The sequence below is a fragment of the Vipera berus genome (assembly GCF_964194415.1).
Source record: "Vipera berus genome assembly, chromosome: 2".
Classification (NCBI taxonomy): domain Eukaryota; kingdom Metazoa; phylum Chordata; class Lepidosauria; order Squamata; family Viperidae; genus Vipera; species Vipera berus.
The window spans coordinates 30,491,840-30,511,286 of NC_138203.1; the positions used below are offsets into that span (position 1 = coordinate 30,491,840).

General features: G+C 40.2%; 1 protein-coding gene across 1 annotated transcript in view; it reads left to right on the plus strand.

The window, feature by feature from the left end:
* The first annotated feature begins 705 nt into the window (after window positions 1-705).
* Window positions 706-19,447, plus strand: part of MAST4 (microtubule associated serine/threonine kinase family member 4) — a 102,531-nt gene continuing 83,789 nt past the window's right edge. The window contains exon 1 of the mRNA XM_081317116.1: window positions 706-1,064. Within this exon, the coding sequence (XP_081173242.1) occupies window positions 973-1,064 (92 nt within the window). The 5' untranslated portion in view covers window positions 706-972. The remainder of the gene's footprint in view (window positions 1,065-19,447) is intronic.

Sequence of the window (19,447 nt, forward strand, 5' to 3'; positions counted from 1 at the left end):
TTCATACAGTACTGTACTAAGTGCCCTTCCTAAACTGTCTGTAATTTGATAAAAAATTACAAAAATAATATTTTTGAGCGAGCAAATAATGAAGTGTTTAGCTTTGAATGTAAGTGATTATCACAGGATGAATATACTTCAATAAACCATCTTTCATCTGTAGAAAAATATTAATATTTATAAGTTCCTCTAATTTGGACAAAATGGTTTATTCACACTTCTTTTTTTACCTTTTACTAAATTCCTCTCTTTTAATAAATGTCTCCCTAGAATTCTGTAGTAATATCTGCAGCAGGCAATTTAAAGAAGAAAGACCTTTTTTTCCCCCTTCCATAGTAAACCATACTGTTTTAATTTCCAATCTTTTATTAATCAGAAATACAAGTTCAATGATGATAGATTGAAGTCCTGGAAAAATCCCTGAGAGATAAACTCATTTCCCAAAATTACTTGGGGGAGTAATTGTATGGTCTTTAGCTTTGCTGATATTAAAGAAGGCTAAAAAGTAAAAGTTTTCTTTATGTATTGATACTTTTTAAAGTAGAATTACATGCTAAACCTATAATAACCAGAAAATTATAAAAGAAACAAATACTATAGCTCCCCTACTTGCTGGCTCAGAATGGTATCTTCCAAACAGATGACAAAGTACCTTGGCTGAATCACACGTACAGGAACAGTTTCAACAGAACTGGAGTCTAAAAACTATTGTAATGCTTAGAAACACAGAAAGTGTAGAGAGAAAAGAAAAGACTTTTTTGAATCTGTGAGAAGAGGATTTTTAAATATTGCATTGTTATTATTATTACTTTAGACATCTAAAGTACCCAGCTGTTTGATCTATGTTAATATTGTTCTGAGTCGAGTTAATGTTTACAATTTTAGTGGTGAGAGCGACAATCGAACTGGGATTATTTTCTTTTTTCTATTCTCCACTTTTTTAAATAATTGGTGTGTTAAAGGAAAGAGTATATGGATATGTCTGATCCAGCGATTTGGACTGTCCTCTCAAACTTTACGTTGCCTCATTTGAGAAATGGAAACAGGCTCCGTCGAACACAAAGGTAAAACAGAATCCAAAATACTCTTCTACTGACTTGTCTATTACCTATATTGTAAAGGTTTTTTTTAAAAAAATAATGCACACAATTCTTTTCCAAATACTACTGTCAAGTAGATAGAAAAGCAGGTAAATATTACTTCAGTAACTTCCTGACTTGTTTCAGGTTTCATGCTGCTTTTAATACTTAATAGTTAATAATTTGTGGTTTTTTGGCTAATTTAAATATAGGTAATGGGATGAAAGTTTTGAACTTAATAGCTTCTATAAATTTTATTGTTTTAAGTAGTATCTTATGGAAGTTGAAGCATAAATTCAAGTTTGATCAAATTCTTACCTGTAGAAAATAAAACCTAATGACCTGCTGCTTTATTAATGCTATGATTTTTTTCATTTAACCGTGGCAGACGGTTAAAAATAGTTACAGAATATGTACTTATTTAGAAGTGTGATTAGAGCTACCTAAATCTAACTTAGAATAGGCTGGTACTGTTGCTTATTTAGATATTTGATAGTAGGGTGTGCTGAGTAATATTGAGACTATTAAGGACATAGTAATTATTTCAGTCTTATTTTCTAATTTATATGCATTTATATGCACAGTAAATCAAATTACTTTTCTTATTCTGTTGGAAGCAATGTAGTAGCAGATGCAACAAAGTAATAACAAAGCAGAAAAAAAAATACTAACTTTGAAGTGGTAGTAAAAGAAGAATTGTTTCAAGAACAAAAAACTATTCCGAAATGGGCATGTATTTTCTCATAGTAGTGCTTACTTAGTTTAAGTAACTTGTTTACAATTTATATCCACTTATCCTTGAACAAACACACTGAAAAGATTTAGATGAATGAGGAAGACACTGCTGCATATACTGTATAGTAATTTATTACTGCTCACCAAAGTCTCAGTGAATTGAGATAGATGTTCTAAGAAATTTTTCAATTGTTCCTTATTTCAGTCATTTTGATTTTTGGGAAGCAATTGAATTAAGAACATGAGTAAATTATTATATTTATTAGGTAAACTGAGATCTCTTTACAAAGACCAATTAAGATCCTTATGGTAGTAGATGGGGGTGGTGATTGCTTGGGGTTCTTTTTCAGTTAAATTTTCTCTAGAAATATGTTTACATAATTAATAGTCTAATTTTTGGTTTTGTGTTATTTAAGATTTTAAGGTTTAGGTTTGTGTAGCGAGTGTATAAATGAGACATTGATTGATATAGTATGAAGGGAAACTAAAACTGATCAACAGGTCTGATTTACTATGCTTAGCTGTGATCTCTAAAGATAATGTTCAGCTATACAGACCTGAAGAATGCTCCAAACAGCTTGTGGTTCTTATCTTATCTTATCTTATCTTATCTTATCTTATCTTATCTTATCTTATCTTATCTTATCTTATCTTATCTTATCTTATCTTATCATCTTATCTTATCTTATCTTATCTTATCTTATCTTATCTTATCTTATCTTATCTTATCTTATCATCTTATCTTATCTTATCTTATCTTATCTTATCTTATCTTATCTTATCTTATCTTATCTTATCTTAATCTTATCTTATCATCTTATCTTATCTTATCTTATCATCTTATCCTATCCTATCCTATCCTATCCTATCCTATCCTATCCTATCCTATCCTATCCTATCCTATCCTCTTATCTTAACCTGAAATAAAGAGGCTTGCAAATGCCCTTCCCCACCCTCCTTCTTCTTGTATGTCCACTTTCATATTCTTATACTGATACAACACACTTTGGGCAGCATATTCAGCAGTCCAGAATTAAATGCTCAATACAAGTATCTGTCTAAAACATAGAAGATATGGATGGGTCAGAACATGTTTCCAGTCTTCAAAATGCCAGGGTCCTTATGTATAAAATGCTCCCTTGGCTTTAAATCCATTTTTCATAAGCCACAGCTGTGGTTAAAAATTAATAATTAATAAATGATTTGAAAATTTATTTTTACAGCTCTAAAGCAAACAACAAAAGTTTAGTAGCTATATAAATTACGATAAAAGTGGCAATGGAAGAAAAATACATGCATGAGAAGTTGAGTATAATCAAACCAGGTGGCAGGTTCAGAATCTGGCACTTGACTATAAAATTAGAAGATACTGAAGATAAGTAGCATTTAAAAATTGGAGTGGATTTTAGTAACTAATTGTAGAATGGTGCGAAGTTCACAGAAGGAGATGTAGCTGAGTGCTAAATTGTTGCATAGAGGTTTACTCTTTGGTTTCTGGTATCGGGAGAAGCTATAGACATAAAAGGCCAGTTAAGATTGAAATAGACCAGTGGTCTGACTCAGTATGACTGAGTTTCCTAACCTATACCACTACTTTTAGTGATTAACTGCTATCAGTGAGACATTAATTAAAATAAGAACAAATGGTAATGATCTGAACGTTATGCTGGGATCAAATTGCTTTCTTTTTATAATTGTTGGAAATATTAATTTTATTTTTCTTGGGTTGTTTTCATCAACTCTATTCCCTTGTTATTATTTTGAAGTTAGGAATCAGGAAAAATGATTTCTACCTAAAAATACCCTGGCTTTGGCAGGTGGCTTGGGCCCCAGTGGGGGAGTAGGACACCAGAGATGGTTTATTGACTAATAGCAGCTCCCACTTCCCCTGAACATTCTGTTCCTTCCCCATTTTTTATTTTTAGCTATAATTTGTATTTTTATTATGATTTTATTGGGGTTTTATACATTTAGATGTGTGGTTTTATTTTGATGTTGTAAGACAGACATGTCAAACTTGCGATGTCACGTGACGTCGCGCGACGTATCGGGACTGTTTTGCCATTGCCGTCAATGGGGTGGGCGCGGCTTCCGCATGATGCGTCCGGCGTATGGGCCAGCAGTTTGACACCCCTGTTGTAAGCTGTCCAGAGTCACTTGCAGCGAGATGAGTGGCAAACAAATTTAATAAATAAATGAAAACATAAAACTCTTTATTATAATCATAAGCCAGAATAAAGTCCATTCATTTTAGCTAATTAAAACTTAAATAAAAGTGTCAACATTAAAACCAATCTTTATAAGGATTCCTAATCTTAACATGAGAATTCTTATCCCCTTTGCTTTCTGCCTTTCCAAAATTATAGACTCTCTCTTTATAGTTTTCAGGGATTCTGGAAATTGAAGTTCGCGTATCACAAGTTCACTCACATTAGGAATGGCTACTATATACCAATTCCTTCCTTCCTTCCTTCCTTCCTTCCTTCCTTCCTTCCTTCCTTCCTTCCTTCCTTCCTTCCCTTCCCTTCCCTTCCCTTCCCTTCCCTTCCCTTCCCTTCCCTTCCCCCTTCCCTTCCCTTCCCTCCTAATAAATTATAGAATGCAAGTCTGCATGTGACCTAGTGGATCTGATTGCAATACAAGCTGTCCTCAACTTACAACCATTTATTTAGTGACTATTTGAAAAAGTGACTTATGACTGCTTTTCATACTTATGACTGTTGCAGCATATCCATGGTCACATGATCAAAATTTGGACACTTGGCAACTGGAATATATTTATGATGGTTGCAGTGTCCTGGAGTCATGTGATCTCCTTTTGTGACCTTTTAGCAATCAAAGTCAATGGGAAAGCCAGATTCACTTAACAACCATGTTACTAATTTAACAACTGCAGTGATTCACTTAACTGTAGCAAGGAAGATAATAAAATTGGGCAAAACTCACTTAACAAACTGTCTTGCTTAGCAATGGAACTTTTGGGCTCAATTGTGGCTGTGAGTCAAAGACTACCTATACATATAAAGAACATCTGCATTTTTGTCTATGTTTGAGGCCTTATCAAATATCACTTTATAACAATGTATAGCATGTTGAAAGCATTCTGTAGGGTTCCCTTTTTATTAGTCTGTCTTTCGTTAGCAATCACTTAGGCAAATAGTGCTGAGCAGTAGTATTTTGTGGTTTTTATTTCTTTTTTCATAAAAACAGGTAATGTCAACTTTTTTTATTTTTGTATCTTCCGTAATACGAGCAACCAGTTTTATTTCTCATAGTCTGGAAAAATAGAATACCATCACTGAATATACCAAAATTTCATTTTGCAATTGAATGCTTTAGATACAGTCAGACCAAATTACAGATGTTTTTGTATTAAGCAGTAGATCAAGAGCACCTCCATGGAGAAATATTTAGTGGCTTCTGAATGTATGCCCTCTACATGTATACTGAAAGCTTTTTTCTTAAAGCTAGACAAACATTTGACTGTTTGCTCAGAATGGGACTAACTGTACTGCTTTAAAACACAAAGTTAGAACTGTTAAATGGTAACTATGCAAGCTATTAATAACTTGTTTTAATGTCATATCAGACCTTGAAGAGTGCTATGAGCAAGCAATGCTTTTTTTCTTTTGTGTTCTCTAATAGAGTAGTACTTGCCTTAGTGAATGGGATATGGCTGTCCATTTTCTATGTTAATAGTTTGTGTTTTTATCTCTCTTGCACAACTTTACACTCTCATCTTCTGCTAAACTATGAACCTTAAAATATACTGAGGTAAGAACAGTTTGCCCTTTGAGGTTACAAGCAAAAAGGAACTCTCTTCCCTTTGGATCTAAGTTCTAGATATGATTACAGGTTCTAGATACGATTACATCCCAATTGGTGCTTAACATCAGAAGAGACAGCAGCATATTCAGTCTCTATACATAGCCTGTGGTTTTGATGGAATAGGCCCTTCTGACCATTAACAGATTTCAACATTAAACGAATTGTGTGCACTGATTTCAGCTATAAGTAGGGTGTCCGTGTTCATTCAGCAGGACTCAATGAGTACTTTTTTGAAAGCTTAAGTTAAACATTAATTCTCTTCTAGAATAGATTATCATGCCCATTTCTTGCCTACATCTGAGTCAAAATATAATTCTTGAGCATCTTTTGCTTCCTAGATGAGTTGCAACATAGGATTATTATGCATTTCAGGGTGCTCTCCAGTTGGTCTATGTCTTGACTTGAATAGTAATAATAAAGAAGAAGCCCTGACCTCTTTGTTCATTTTGGATTTGGAGGGATGTAAAAATAACACTTAACAGGAGAACATTTTGTATTGTAATGGAAATTGAAGGCAGAACAGGGGTTTGGAATGAAACTCAGTCCCTGGACATCTGCCACAGAAAATTGGTGACTGTGCTAAGGTGAAGGAATTTTTTCCCTAACATTTTTTTTAGATAAAATGTTAATGAAAGAGTAATTGCTCCATGGGAAACTCATGTTTTCATAACAAAATACATCAACACAGCACCATATTCATATGTTGTTGTTGTTGTTGTTAGCTGCGAAGTCGTGTCCGACCCATCGCGACCCTATGGACAACATTCCTCCAGGCCTTCCTGTCCTCTACCATCTTCTGGAGTCCATTTAAGCTCACGCCTACTGCTTCAGTGACTCCATCCAGCCACCTCATTCTCTGTCGTCCCCTTCTTCTATTGCCCTCGATCTTTCCCAGCATTAGGCTCTTCTCCAGTGAGTCCTTCCTTCTCATTAGGTGGCCAAAGTATTTGAGTTTCAGCTTCAGGATCTGGCCTTCTAAAGAGCAGTCAGGATTGATCTCCTCTAGGACTGACCGGTTTGATCGCCTTGCAGTCCAAGGGACTCGCAGGAGTCTTCTCCAGCACCATAGTTCAAAGGCCTCAATTCTTTGGCGCTCAGCCTTTCTTATGGTCCAACTTTCACTGCCATACATTGCAACTGGGAAGACCATAGCCTTGACTATACGCACTTTTGTTGACAGGGTGATGTCTCTGCTTTTTAGTGTCTAGATTTGCCATGGCTTTCCTCCCAAGGAGCAAGCGTCTTTTAATTTCTTGGCTACAGTCCCCATCTGCAGTGATCTTGGAGCCCAGGAAAATAAAATCTGTCACTACCTCCATTTCTTCCCCATCTATTTGCCAGGAATTGAAAGGGCCAGATGCCATGATCTTGGTTTTCTTAATGTTAAGTTTCAACCCAAGTTTTGCACTCTCCTTCTTCACCCGCAACAAGAGGCTCTTTAGTTCTTCTTCACTTTCTGCCATTAGAGTGGTATCATCTGCGTATCTTAGATTGTTGATATTTCTTCCGGCAATCTTAATTCCAATTTTTGATTCATCTAGCCCTGCCTTTCTCATGATGTGCTCTGCATATAAGTTAAATAGGCAGGGCGACAGTATACAGCCTTGCCGGACTCCTTTCCCAATTTTGAACCAATCAGTGGTTCCGTGTCCAGTTCTCACTGTTGCTTCTTGACCCGCATATAGGTTTCTCAAGAGACAAATAAGATGGTCTGGTACTCCCATCTCTTTAAGAACTTGCCACAGTTTGTTATGATCCACACAATCAAAGGCTTTAGCATAAGCAATGAAGCAGAAGTAGATGTTTTTCTGGAACTCCCTAGCTTTCTCCATGATCCAGCGTATGTTGGCAATTTGATCTCTAGTTCCTCTGTCTCTTCGAAATCCTGCCTGTACTTCTGGTAGTTCTCGATCTACATACTGCTGAAGTCTAGCTTGTAGGATTTTAAGCATGACTTTACTAGCATGAGAAATGAGTGCAATGGTGCGATAGTTTGAACATTCTTTGGCACTGCCTTTCTTTGGAATTGGAATGTAAACTGATCTTTTCCAATCCTGTGGCCACTGTTGAGTTTTCCAAATTTGCTGGCAAATTGAGTGTAGCACTTTTACTGCATTGTCTTTTAAGATTTTGAATAGCTCAGCTGGAATACTGTCACCTCCACTAGCTTTGTTGTTGCTCAGCTTTTCTAAGGCCCACTTCACTTCACATTCTAGGATGTCTGGCTCGAGGTCAGTGACCACCTCATTGTGATTATCTGGAACGTTAAGCTCATTCTTGTATAGTTCTTCTGTGTAATTTTGCCACCTCTTCTTAATCTCTTCTGCCTCTGTTAGGTCCCTGCCATTTTGGTCCTTTATCATGCCCATTTTTGCATTAAACGTCCCCTTCATCTCTCCAATTTTCTTGAAAAGATCTCTGGTCCTCCCTATTCTATTGTTTTCTTCTATTTCTTTGCACTGTTCATTTAAGAAGGCATTCTTATCTCTTCTAGCTATTCTCTGGAATTCTGCATTCAATTGGGCGTATCTTTCTTTTTCTCCCTTGCCTTTCGCTTCCCTCCTTTCCTCAGCTATTTGCAAAGCTTCCTCAGACAGCCATTTTGCTTTCTTGCATTTCTTTTTCTTTGGGATGGTTTTGGTTGCTACCTGTTGTACAATGTTGCGAACCTCTGTCCATAGTTCTTCAGGCACTCTGTCTATCAGATCTAATTCCTTAAATCTATTTGTCACCTCTACTGTATATTCAACAGGGATATGATTTAATTCATACCTGAGTGGCCTAGCGCTTTTCCCTACTTTCTTCAGTTTAAGCCTAAACTTTGCAAGGAGAAGCTCATGGTCTGAGCCACAGTCAGCTCCTGGTCTTGTTTTTACTGACTGTATAGAGCTTCTCCATCTTTGGCTGCAGAGCATATAGTCAATCTGATTTCTGTGTTGACCGTCTGGTGATGTCCATGTGTAGAGCCGTCTCTTGGGTTGTTGGAAAAGAGTGTTTGCTATGACCATCGTATTCTCTTGACAAAATTCTATCAGCCTGTGCCCTGCTTCATTTTGCACTCCAAGGCCAAACTTGCCTGTTATTCCAGTTATCTTTTGGCTTCCTACTTTAGCATTCCAATCCCCCATGATGATAAGGACATCATTTTTTGGTGTTAGTTCTATAAGGTGCTGTAGGGCTTCATAGAACCAGTCAATTTCATCCTCTTCAGCACTGGTGGTTGGGGCATAGACTTGGACTACTGTGATATTGAATGGTTTGCCTTGGATTCGAACTGAGATCATTCTGTCATTTTGAGGATTGTATCCCAGTATTGCTTTTCCTACTCTTTTATTGACTATGAAGGCTACTCCATTTCTTCTGAGGGATTCTTGCCCGCAGTAGTATACCTGATGGTCATCTGAATTAAATTCACCCATTCCTGTCCATTTTAGTTCGCTGATACCTAAGATGTCGATGTTCAGTCTTGTCATCTCTTGTTTGACCACGTCCAGCTTTCCTTGATTCATGGATCTTACATTCCAGGTTCCTATGGAGAAAAAATCTTTACAGCATCGGACTTTCCTTTTACCACCAGACACATCCACAGCTGAGCGTCCTTTCGGCTTTGGCCCAGTCGCTTCATTCTTTCTGGCGCTACTAGTACTAGCCCTCTGCTCTTCCCCAGTAGCATATTGGACGCCTTCCGACCTGAGGGGCTCATTTTCCAGCGTCATATCGTTTTGCCTTTTGGTACTGTCCATAGGGTTTTCTTGGCAAAGATACTGGAGTGGGTTGCCATTTCCTTCTCCAGTGGATCACGTTTTGTCAGAACTCTCGGCTATGACCTGTCCGTCTTGGGTGGCCCTGCACGGCATAGCTCATAGCTTCATTGAATTACGCAAGCCCCTTCGCCACGACAAGGCAGTAATCCATGAAGGGGATATTCATATGTAAGAATCTCAAAATGAACAAGTCTGAATGCTCATGAATAATCAGATTGCTATTTATGTAGAAAGATTGATAAACCACCGTTTTACTATTTGATTGTAAAAGGGAATATATGGCAAAATATTGGTGCAGAAGCCAGGCATGTAAGTGGACACAAAGGAGATAAATGAAAAAGGAAGGAATAGCCTGAGACAATTACATCTTAACTGGACCTAAGATTGTTTCTTTTAGTCTCCAGAAGAATGATTTTGCTAATTTTATTTTTGTGAGTTGCTTTTTAACCTCAACAAAATATGAAAAGACAATTTTCTCATTTACCTTTCATGTTTCTGGGCAGATTCTTAGGACTGGAAAATGTCATAGAGGTAAGATATTGACATATGACCACAGCTGTGACTGGAATTTCCATTATAAGTCACCGTAATTAAGAAAAAGGGAGGGAGTCATCACCTGTCTGGATCCAATTTTATAACCATTTTCATCACATTTAAGTGATCACACATGATTGTTAAACAAATCTGGCTTCTCCGGTTGATTTTGTTTGTTGGAAGCTGACTAGGATGGTTGCAAATCATGATTATTGACCACAAGACATTGCAGCCATAATAAATGTAAGTCAGATGTCAAACACCTCAATTGTGATCATGGGGTTGGTGCAAAGGTTGTAACTTTGAGGACCGGCTGGCTGTATGGTACTTTTTGAAAGGCTGTCGTAACTTTGAACTGTCATTAAATAAAGAGGTGTAAGTTGAGGCCTACCTGTATTAGCAAATATTTTGAAGTAGCTTCAAGTTTTATAAAAACTAATTTTGCATGTCAATTTAATTTTCATGTTTTAAACATAGTTTGGGCCATTTGAACATAGCCACTTACATCTTGCATAGGCCAGGGTATCTCCTTTGTTTGGAATTGTTTTTCTTTAACAGCAAGTTTCAAGTTTCAAGTTTTATTTAATTTGTATACCGCCCTTCTCCTTGGTAGGGACTCAGGGCGGTTCACAGGGCATATATAAAAAAGACAATACAAAAATTAAAAAAGATTAAACCCAAGCCCAGTTAAGAACAGTAATACAAATCTAAAACGACAAATTAAAACCCATAATCCCCCGTCAGGCCAGACCAGTGATGCCCTCGACGTGATGTCCCGTTGCCTAGAAGAAAAGTTGGCTATTTATTCTAAATGTATAGTCTGATATCAGAATAAGTTTTGATGTACTGTAGGCATACAAGGGCTTTTAAGACTTTCCTCCATTGTCAGCTGCTTGTGCCTTCCCTAATGGCATTCATGATACCGAAGTAGCTGCCACTGGGAGGAAAAGTTGGCAGTTTTCCCATATGCTTGGGCCTCTCATGGAAAAGTTGCTTTATGCCCAAGTGTAGTACTTTATGTATATTTTTATTTATTAAATATTTCTAGCCAACCATGTCAGCAAATCTCTCATGGTTGATTAACTCAGTAAAAACAGTAAAGGCAATCAAGAACAGTAGAGTATTAAAAGTGGCCCTCTTAACAAGGCAGCTTCCAGAGATCTTTCTTAGATCAGAACGTGTGCACGAATGATTAGAATTTATCCTTAAGTTTCTCATAAGAAAGCCCATAAAAACCAATTAAATGCATCTCTGAGTAAACCCAAGTTACCTTGCATTATGCAAGGAAAGAATTCACTAGAGCAGTGTGACGTGTTGCAACGTATTGTGACTTTTTTGCCATTGCCTGCAATGGGGTAGGCGCATCACTATGATGCATCCGGTTCATGGGCCAGCAGTTTGACACCCCTGCACTAGAAGCTTTCATTTTTTCAAATCTTCCTGGAAGGAGTTTGGATTATGTGGGAGGAAAGTTTTAAGCACACAATATAATGCTTCAGAGACCATTTGATTGTTTCATTGTGTTTTATTTCATTTTTCCACGTTTTCCAAACTTTCAAATTATTATCATTATTAGTCAAAATCAACCTACTATAGGATGAAGACCTCTTCACTTCACTGAAGATAATGGAGTATAAACCAACATATTAGTCTGGTAGATAGATTGGTAGGTATGTTGGTAAATAGATGTATTTGTATTTCCTCTTTAGGGCTGAAATAAAGGAACTGGCTCAGTCACCCAGGTGGATTTCATGCTTAAGGCGGGAATAGAACTCACAGTTTCCTGGTTTTTAGCCTGGTGCCTTAACCACTAGACCAAATGGGCTCTTAACTCAGTAGCTACCAACTGTTTTTTAGGCAAGATGAGACTGAATTTTTTTGTTCTCTTTTTTTTGTTGCTTTTGTGGGGTTTGTGGTGCTAATGCTAAAAAATAGAAAAACTAACTAATGTGGTTTGACAAAACACAACACAGCAGAAGACCACGTATTAAAAACACATTAAGGGCAGTCTAAATTTCACTTCCATAGGAAGAGGTTTAATAGCTGAGATAATTGTTATTCAAAAAGCCCTTTATTTACAATATGGTCTGTCATAATGTCAATAAATTAGAGGCAGGTACAGGTTAAGTCCTGTAGATAATCTGATCTGAAATCATTTAGGAAGCCAGTCAGGAAATAAAACTGGAAGGTGATTAAACTCAGGACTGATTTAAGCCAATCTGTAAAAGTCTTAGGTAAACTCTTTTTTGAATAACCTACAGTCTTCAAGTCCTTTTTTAAGATATCCATTCCCATGCATGGTACATTACAGTAAGAATATAAATAAAAAGTTATTAAAGCTTAAGTGTGTTAAAAACAGATCATACCAAACCAATCTTATTTTATTCTTTGACAAAGTGACTAAATTAATAGACCAGTGAAATGCTGTAGACATAGTGTATTTAGACTTCAACAAAGCATTTGACAAAGTAGACCTACTTCTTGGTGAGCTCAAAAAATGTGGGATAGACAGCATCACCACCAGATGTATTTGTAACTGGCTAACAAACTGTACGCAACGAGTAGTCCTTAATGGTACCACATCTACATGGAGGGAAATAAGCAGTGGGATACCACAAGGTTCTGTGTTAGGCTCAGTACTCTTCAATATCTTCATAAATGACTTAGAGGAGGGAATAGAAAGGGATCTCATCAAATTTTCAGATGATACTAAGCTGGCAGGAATAGCCAGCACCCCAGAAGACAAGCTCAGAGTCCAAAAAGATCTTGACAGACTTAAACAATGGACCCTATCCAACAAAATGATATTTAATGTGGAGAAAAGCAAGGTTTTACATCTGGGCAAGAAAAACCAAGGGTACAAGTACAGATTAGGCGAAACCTGGCTCAAAAACAGTAACTGTGAGAGGGACCTTTGAGTCCTCGTGGACGATCACTTAAACATGAGCAAGCAGTGTGTGGCAGCAGCCAAAAAAGCTAATACAGTCCTTCATTGTATCCTAGGTTGTATAGGCATAGAATCAAAATCACGTGAAGTATAAAGCCTTAGTAAGGCCACATCTGGAATTCTATTCTATTCTATTCTATTCTATTCTATTCTATTCTATTCTATTCTATTCTATTCTATTCTATTCTATTCTATTCTATTCTATTCTATTCTATTCTATTCTATTCTATTCTATTCTATTCTATTCTATTCTATTCTATTCTATTCTTTGGATCATGGTGTCCAAACCTTCCTTAAAAAGAAAGGATGTAGTTAGTACACCAAGCAAATCATGTTAATAGGATTGCTGCCATCATTTCCCCTTGATCTTTCTGAACAACACAGCATCAACATATCTGTAACTACTATTCCTTTTTTGAAAGTATTAGTATCACATCAAAAATAGGTTGTTTATAATCAATAGGGCATCTCTCTTGACTGAAGTATGTCTCAATTTTGCTATCCCTATGATTAATCAAAATGGAGTTAAAGAAATTAGAGAAAAAGTGTATTTGATTAGATTATGAAAAATAATCTGTTGTCTGTTCATAACTTTCTAAAAAAATCACTTATTAACCTTGATTGTTAGTTTGAAGTCAGAGATAAAACATGTTGTTGAAAAATATTCCACTTCCTGTAACTATATTCTATGAATTTATAACTAACCAACTACAACGAGACACAGACATTAGTTATCCTTACTTGAAATGATAAAGGAAAAATCTGGAATTTGATGATCCAGCACAAGAATCAATTTGCTTATGCACACTTTAATTATTTCAAAATGGTATTTTTAATGTAGTATACATTTTTGAAGTTATGATTTACTTTGTTTGATTGCATATACATAGACTATAGTTATCCTAGGGGACATGGGTTTTAGACTCTTGTATGAATTATTTTGACTAATATAAATTGTATAACATAAATACCGTTTAAGTTAAACTTTTCCTGTGCAAAAGGCATGGCGTATTCAAAGGTGAGATGGAATATTTTTTATGCCACTGGGAGTTTTCATAACCCTATTCTGAATGAAACAGAAGAAAAAGCAGTTAAACGAGTTTTGTGACTGTCTGGTTTTCTTTTTATTTAAATGGTGTGTGTGTGAAATCATATGACTAATGCTGTGCCACCCAAAGATTACTAACAAATAGGTCATGCCTTACTTTACCTGGGAAGCAAGAAGAGACATGTTAGAAAGCCAAGATCAGGTTTTTTTTAAAAAGCTCCATTCTCACTTTAGGTATGATGACTCTTCTCTTCCACTTCCTTATACTAAAAAGAACCTTAGGTGATGTAATAGTTTTCTCATAAATCTGTACTTTCAGATATGAGCAAAGACATGTTTCTATTTACATGATCATCTATTTCCTTCTTAAAAAATCAGCAGAGACCTGGCCACTTGAATGAGTTATCTGCAGCAGACTGAAAAACAGGAAGCGATTTGAATATACCTGTTGCCAATATTTTTTCCCTGACAAACATTCCTGCATGGCAAGCAGAAATCTCATATGTGAAGCTTCTGTAGTTGAACAGTTTCATTATTCATCATGGTGGCTATTAAAAAGATATACGTATTTACAAACTCAGTGTGTTAAAAAAGGGCTTTCTAAACGTTTAGACCAGGGGTGTCAAACTCAATTTCATTGAGGGCCGCATCAGCATTGTGGTTGCCCTCAAGGGGCCGGGTGGGCATGGCCTACTGGGTGGGCATGGCTAGAGTGTGTATGGCCTACTGGGTGGGCATGGCCAGCTCTACATCATTCGCATATGGGGGCCTGGGTAGGAGTGGGACAGATCTGAGGGTCTCTGGCAGAAGGAGGGTCTCTGGGCCAGGGCCAAGGCGGTGGGGGCCGTTCCCTCACTGTTTCCAAGATGGCTTCGCGGGCCACATGAAACCACTTCGCGGGCCGGATCCGGCCCCCGGGCCTTGTGTTTGACATGTCTGGTTTAGACTGTGGAACTTTTTAGTTAAAAAAGAAAAATCCAGAACCCCTGATCACAAAGCAAAATTCTAGTGATAGAAAATTGCTATGTATGAGTGAAACTTTCTCCCCCTCCCTCTTAAATTTCATCAAAGATTAAGCAGAATATAGTTTGAAAAACACTATGAAACCTGATGAAACTTCGTTTGTGTATCGAGGCTTCCAGTTTTCCATGTAAGTGGAAACACAATGATAAGTGGGGGAGAACTTAAGGTATTTAACTTATTTATGACATAAAATGCAATGGTTACCATTTGTTTGTTTATTTGTTTATTTATAAAAGATTGAAGCTGCCCATTTCTCTCAACAGAGGGACTGTGGTCATGTACAAATAAAATATTAAACCATAATGTGTTGCGTAGTGGGTTCTTGAAGACATGGACCAGACCGATCTAATGCAACATGGTTTTTTGCAAGAATAACAGAACTGAACTTAACTGACAGACTGAGAGATATTTATACATGCCGCCACTAGGCGGTGACCAATCAGATTTAAAGCTGGTTTTCCCGCTCAAATCTAAACTTCAGTTTCCCTCCAAAACAGTTGGAGGCACATTTAAACAAAAACACATTAATGGTCAATATTAATACATAACATAATGTACATAAAATTTAAAAAGAGGCAATGTTGATTAAAAGTCAGTGTTAAAAGTTAATTAATGGGTGAGCTTTCAGGGCCCTAACCAGCACCATGGCTGTGCTCCTCTGTGAGCCCAAGTAAGACAACACAGCCATGTTTTCAAACCTTTCAAAAAGGCCACGTCATTTGACAATATCATTATTATTTCAAAGCTACCATAGTTGTTTGAGGTAATCTAAACAAGAAGAACAACTGTGAGTACAAACTCTATGTCAGGGGTCTCCAAACCTGGCAATTTTTATTTATTTATTTTTATTTATTTATTTATTTATTTAATTTGTATACCGCCCTTCTCCCTAGGGACTCAGGGCGGTGAACAGGGCAATACATAAAAACTAGATACAAAAATTAAAATTATTAAAACATGATTAAACAATGCCCATAAATTAATACAAATTTAAAATTAAAGTCATTTCCCACCCCGTCCCATCAGGCCAGGCCAGCTTGTTTAAAGAGGTAAGTTTTAAGATCGCGCCGGAAGGAGCGGAGATCGGGCGCCATCCGGAGCTCAACCGGAAGATGGTTCCATAAATCCGGTGCACCCACAGAGAACGCTCTCCCCCTGGGGGCCACCAGTCGGCATTATTTGACCGGTGGCACCCTGAGGAGGCCCTCTCTGTGGGAGCGTACTGGGCGGAGGGAAGTTGACGCCGGCTGCAGGTGCTCCCCAAGGTATTCTGGACCCATGCCATGAAGGGCTTTGTAGGTCATTACCAACACCTTGAACCTCACCCGGAAGACAACCGGTAACCAATGCAGCTCGCGGAGTAAAGGTGTGACATGGGAGTATCGGGAGACTCCCAGTACAACTCTCGCGGCTGCATTCTGTACCAGTTGGAGCCTCCGAGTGGTCTTCAAGGGTAGCCCCATGTAGAGAGCGTTGCAGTAATCAAGACGAGAGGTCACGAGCGCATGAGTGACCGTACGCAAGGCATCCCGGTCTAGATAGGGCCGCAACTGGCGCACCAGGCGAACCTGGGCGAAGGCCCCCCTAGTCACAGCTACAATATGGTCTTCTAAGGAGAGTTGTGAATCTAGGAGGACTCCCAAGTTGCGAGCCCTATCTACAGGAGATAATGACTCACCCCCCATAATGAGGGGTGGGATATCCTGAATATCCCGAGATGCCGGTACGCACAGCCACTCAGTCTTGTCAGGGTTGAGTCGAAGCCTGTTCCTCCCCATCCAGACCCGGACCGCCTCCAGGCACCGGGACATCACGTCGAGGGCATCACTGGGGTGGTTTGGGGTCGAAATGAAAAGTTGGGTATCATCAGCATACTGATGATACCCAACTCCAAAACCACGAATGATCTCACCCAGCGGTTTCATGTAGATGTTGAACAGGAGAGGCGAGAGGACCGACCCCTGAGGGACTCCACAAGCGAGAGGCCTCGCGGTCGACCTCTGCCCCCCTGCCAACACCGACTGCGAGCGTCCCAGGAGATAGGAGGAGAACCACTGAAGAACCGTGCCTCCCACTCCCAATCCCCTGAGACGCCGCAGCAGGATACCATGGTCGATGGTATCGAAAGCCGCTGAGAGGTCTAATAGGACTAGAACAGAGGAATATCCCCTGTCCCGGGCCCTCCAGAGATCATTCACCAGCGCGACCAATGCCGTCTCCGTGCTGTACCCGGGCCTGAAGCCCGATTGGTACGGGTCTAGATAATCCGCTTCATCCAGGACCAGAGGGAGCTGATGCGCCACCACACTCTCAACAACCTTCGCAAGAAAGCGAAGGTTGGAGACCGGACGAAAGTTATTCAAAACAGCCGGGTCCAAGGCAGGCTTCTTGAGGAGAGGTCTCACCACCGCCTCTTTCAAGGCGGCGGGAAAACTACCCTCACTCAGAGAGGCAGATATAACCGCCTGGAACCAGCCTCGTGTCCCCTCCCGGGCTGCATAAACCAGCCAGGAAGGGCACGGGTCCAATAAACATGTGGTGGAGCTCAGCCTCCCCATGATCCTGTCCACTTCCTCCGGAGTCACAGGATCGAACTCCTCCCAGGTGACATTGACAAGACCGCTCGTGTCCTGATCGTCCGATACTGCCCAGTCGGAGTCCAAACCGGTCCGAATCCGAGCGATTTTGTCCAAAGGATGTTGACTAAATTCCTCGGCACGCCCCTGCAAGGGTTCCCCACTCACCTCCTGATTAAGGAGGGAGCGGGTCACCCTAAACAGGGCGGCCGGGCGATTATCTGCGGACGCGATGAGGGCAGCGAAGTAGTTAGATCTCGCTACCCTCATCGCTGCGAGATAAGACCTAATATGGGTTCTTAGTCGCAATCGGTCGGATTCAGATCGGCTGGACCTCCAAACGCTCTCTAGGCCCCGTCTCCGACGCTTCATCTCCCGGAGCTCCGCGGAGAACCATGGAGCCCATTGGGATCTGCGCCGGGTCAGGGGCCGCAAGGGTACAACTCGGTCAAGTGCCTCCGTGGCCGTCCTTTCCCAGGCTTCCACTGCCTGAAACCTCTCAGGGTCCATTAAGCGCCTGGGGCGGAACCATCTAGTTGGCTCAACAACCCCACGGTGGGGGGTGGCAAAACGGAAGACCAGCCGCAGGAGATGATGATCGGTCCATGACAGGGGCATAACAATTGGGGAGCCCCCACCAAGATCATCTAACTACCGACCAGATAAGAAAACCAAGTCAAGGGTGTGGCCTCCCTCATGAGTTGGTCCATGAATTACCTGCGTCAGGTCCATGGCCGTCATGGAAGCCATGAACTCCCGAGCTAACTCAGATGCTCCTCCCAGGGATGGTAGATTGAAGTCTCCCAAAACCATAAGTTTGGGAAACTCAATCACCAGCCCTGAGAGGATATCGAGAAGCTCAGGCAGGGCTGCTGCTACGCGACTAGGCGAAAGGTACACGAGCAGCAAGCCCAACTGCGCCCTGGGACCAAACCTCAATAGGAGAGATTCACACCCGACTATCTGAGGAACGGTGGCCTCCTGCGGACATGAGGTCTCCCTCATAACCACAGCCACTCCCCCACCCCTACCCTGAGTCTGAGGCCGGTGTAGCACCCGGAAGCCTGGTGGGCAAAGATCAACCAGGGGGATACCACCCTCTGGGCCCAACCAGGTTTCCGTGATGCAGGCCAGGTCCGCATGCTCACCCTCGACAAGATCCCGGACGAGGGGAGCCTTATTAGCAACGGACCTGGCATTCAGGTACACCAGCCGGAGCTCAGGTGGCTGCACATCCCCGCTCCCAGAACCTTGGGTCGAAGACAGAGGGTCGGAGCGCCTCACCGCTTGTAGATAGCGGAGAGGCCCTCCCGGAGGTCGATACGGCCCTCTGATCTTACACCTGCTGCCATTCCCTATCGTCGTGGGAATTGACAATCCCACGACCCGCTCTAGAGCTCCGGAGATGACCGATCCCGGCTCCCCCTCAACGCGATCTATCCTGGGCCTGGCCTGAACAGCAGTTGGCGGATTACCCCCCCTCTCCAACCAACCACAACCCTCCCCCCTCCCTAACCCTACAAAAAAATTAGCTAAAAAAGTAATCAGGGGCCTCTTATTAAATTTATATCTTAGGCCCCTGTTTCTGCCCGGCCATCTCTCAGGGTCCCAACAATCGGGCCCGTCATCAAGAGGCGAATTAAAAGGTAAGGCGGGTCGCACCCAGGATGGGGGGGCACCCCTGAGGGCGAGTAAAACCGTGCTGGTTTTAAGACTTGTGGACTTCAAATCCCAGAATTCCTCAGCCAGCATTCTATTGTGCATTAACCAAATCTTACAATACTTTAAAGTATTTCTATCTTCCTTTTACTGTTTCGAAAACTAGGTTGGTCATCTGAAAACTACAGTTGGTACTAAGTCAGCTGCTTGCAAGCCAACCAGTCAGACTGGAATAGCAGATAACAGTGACGTTG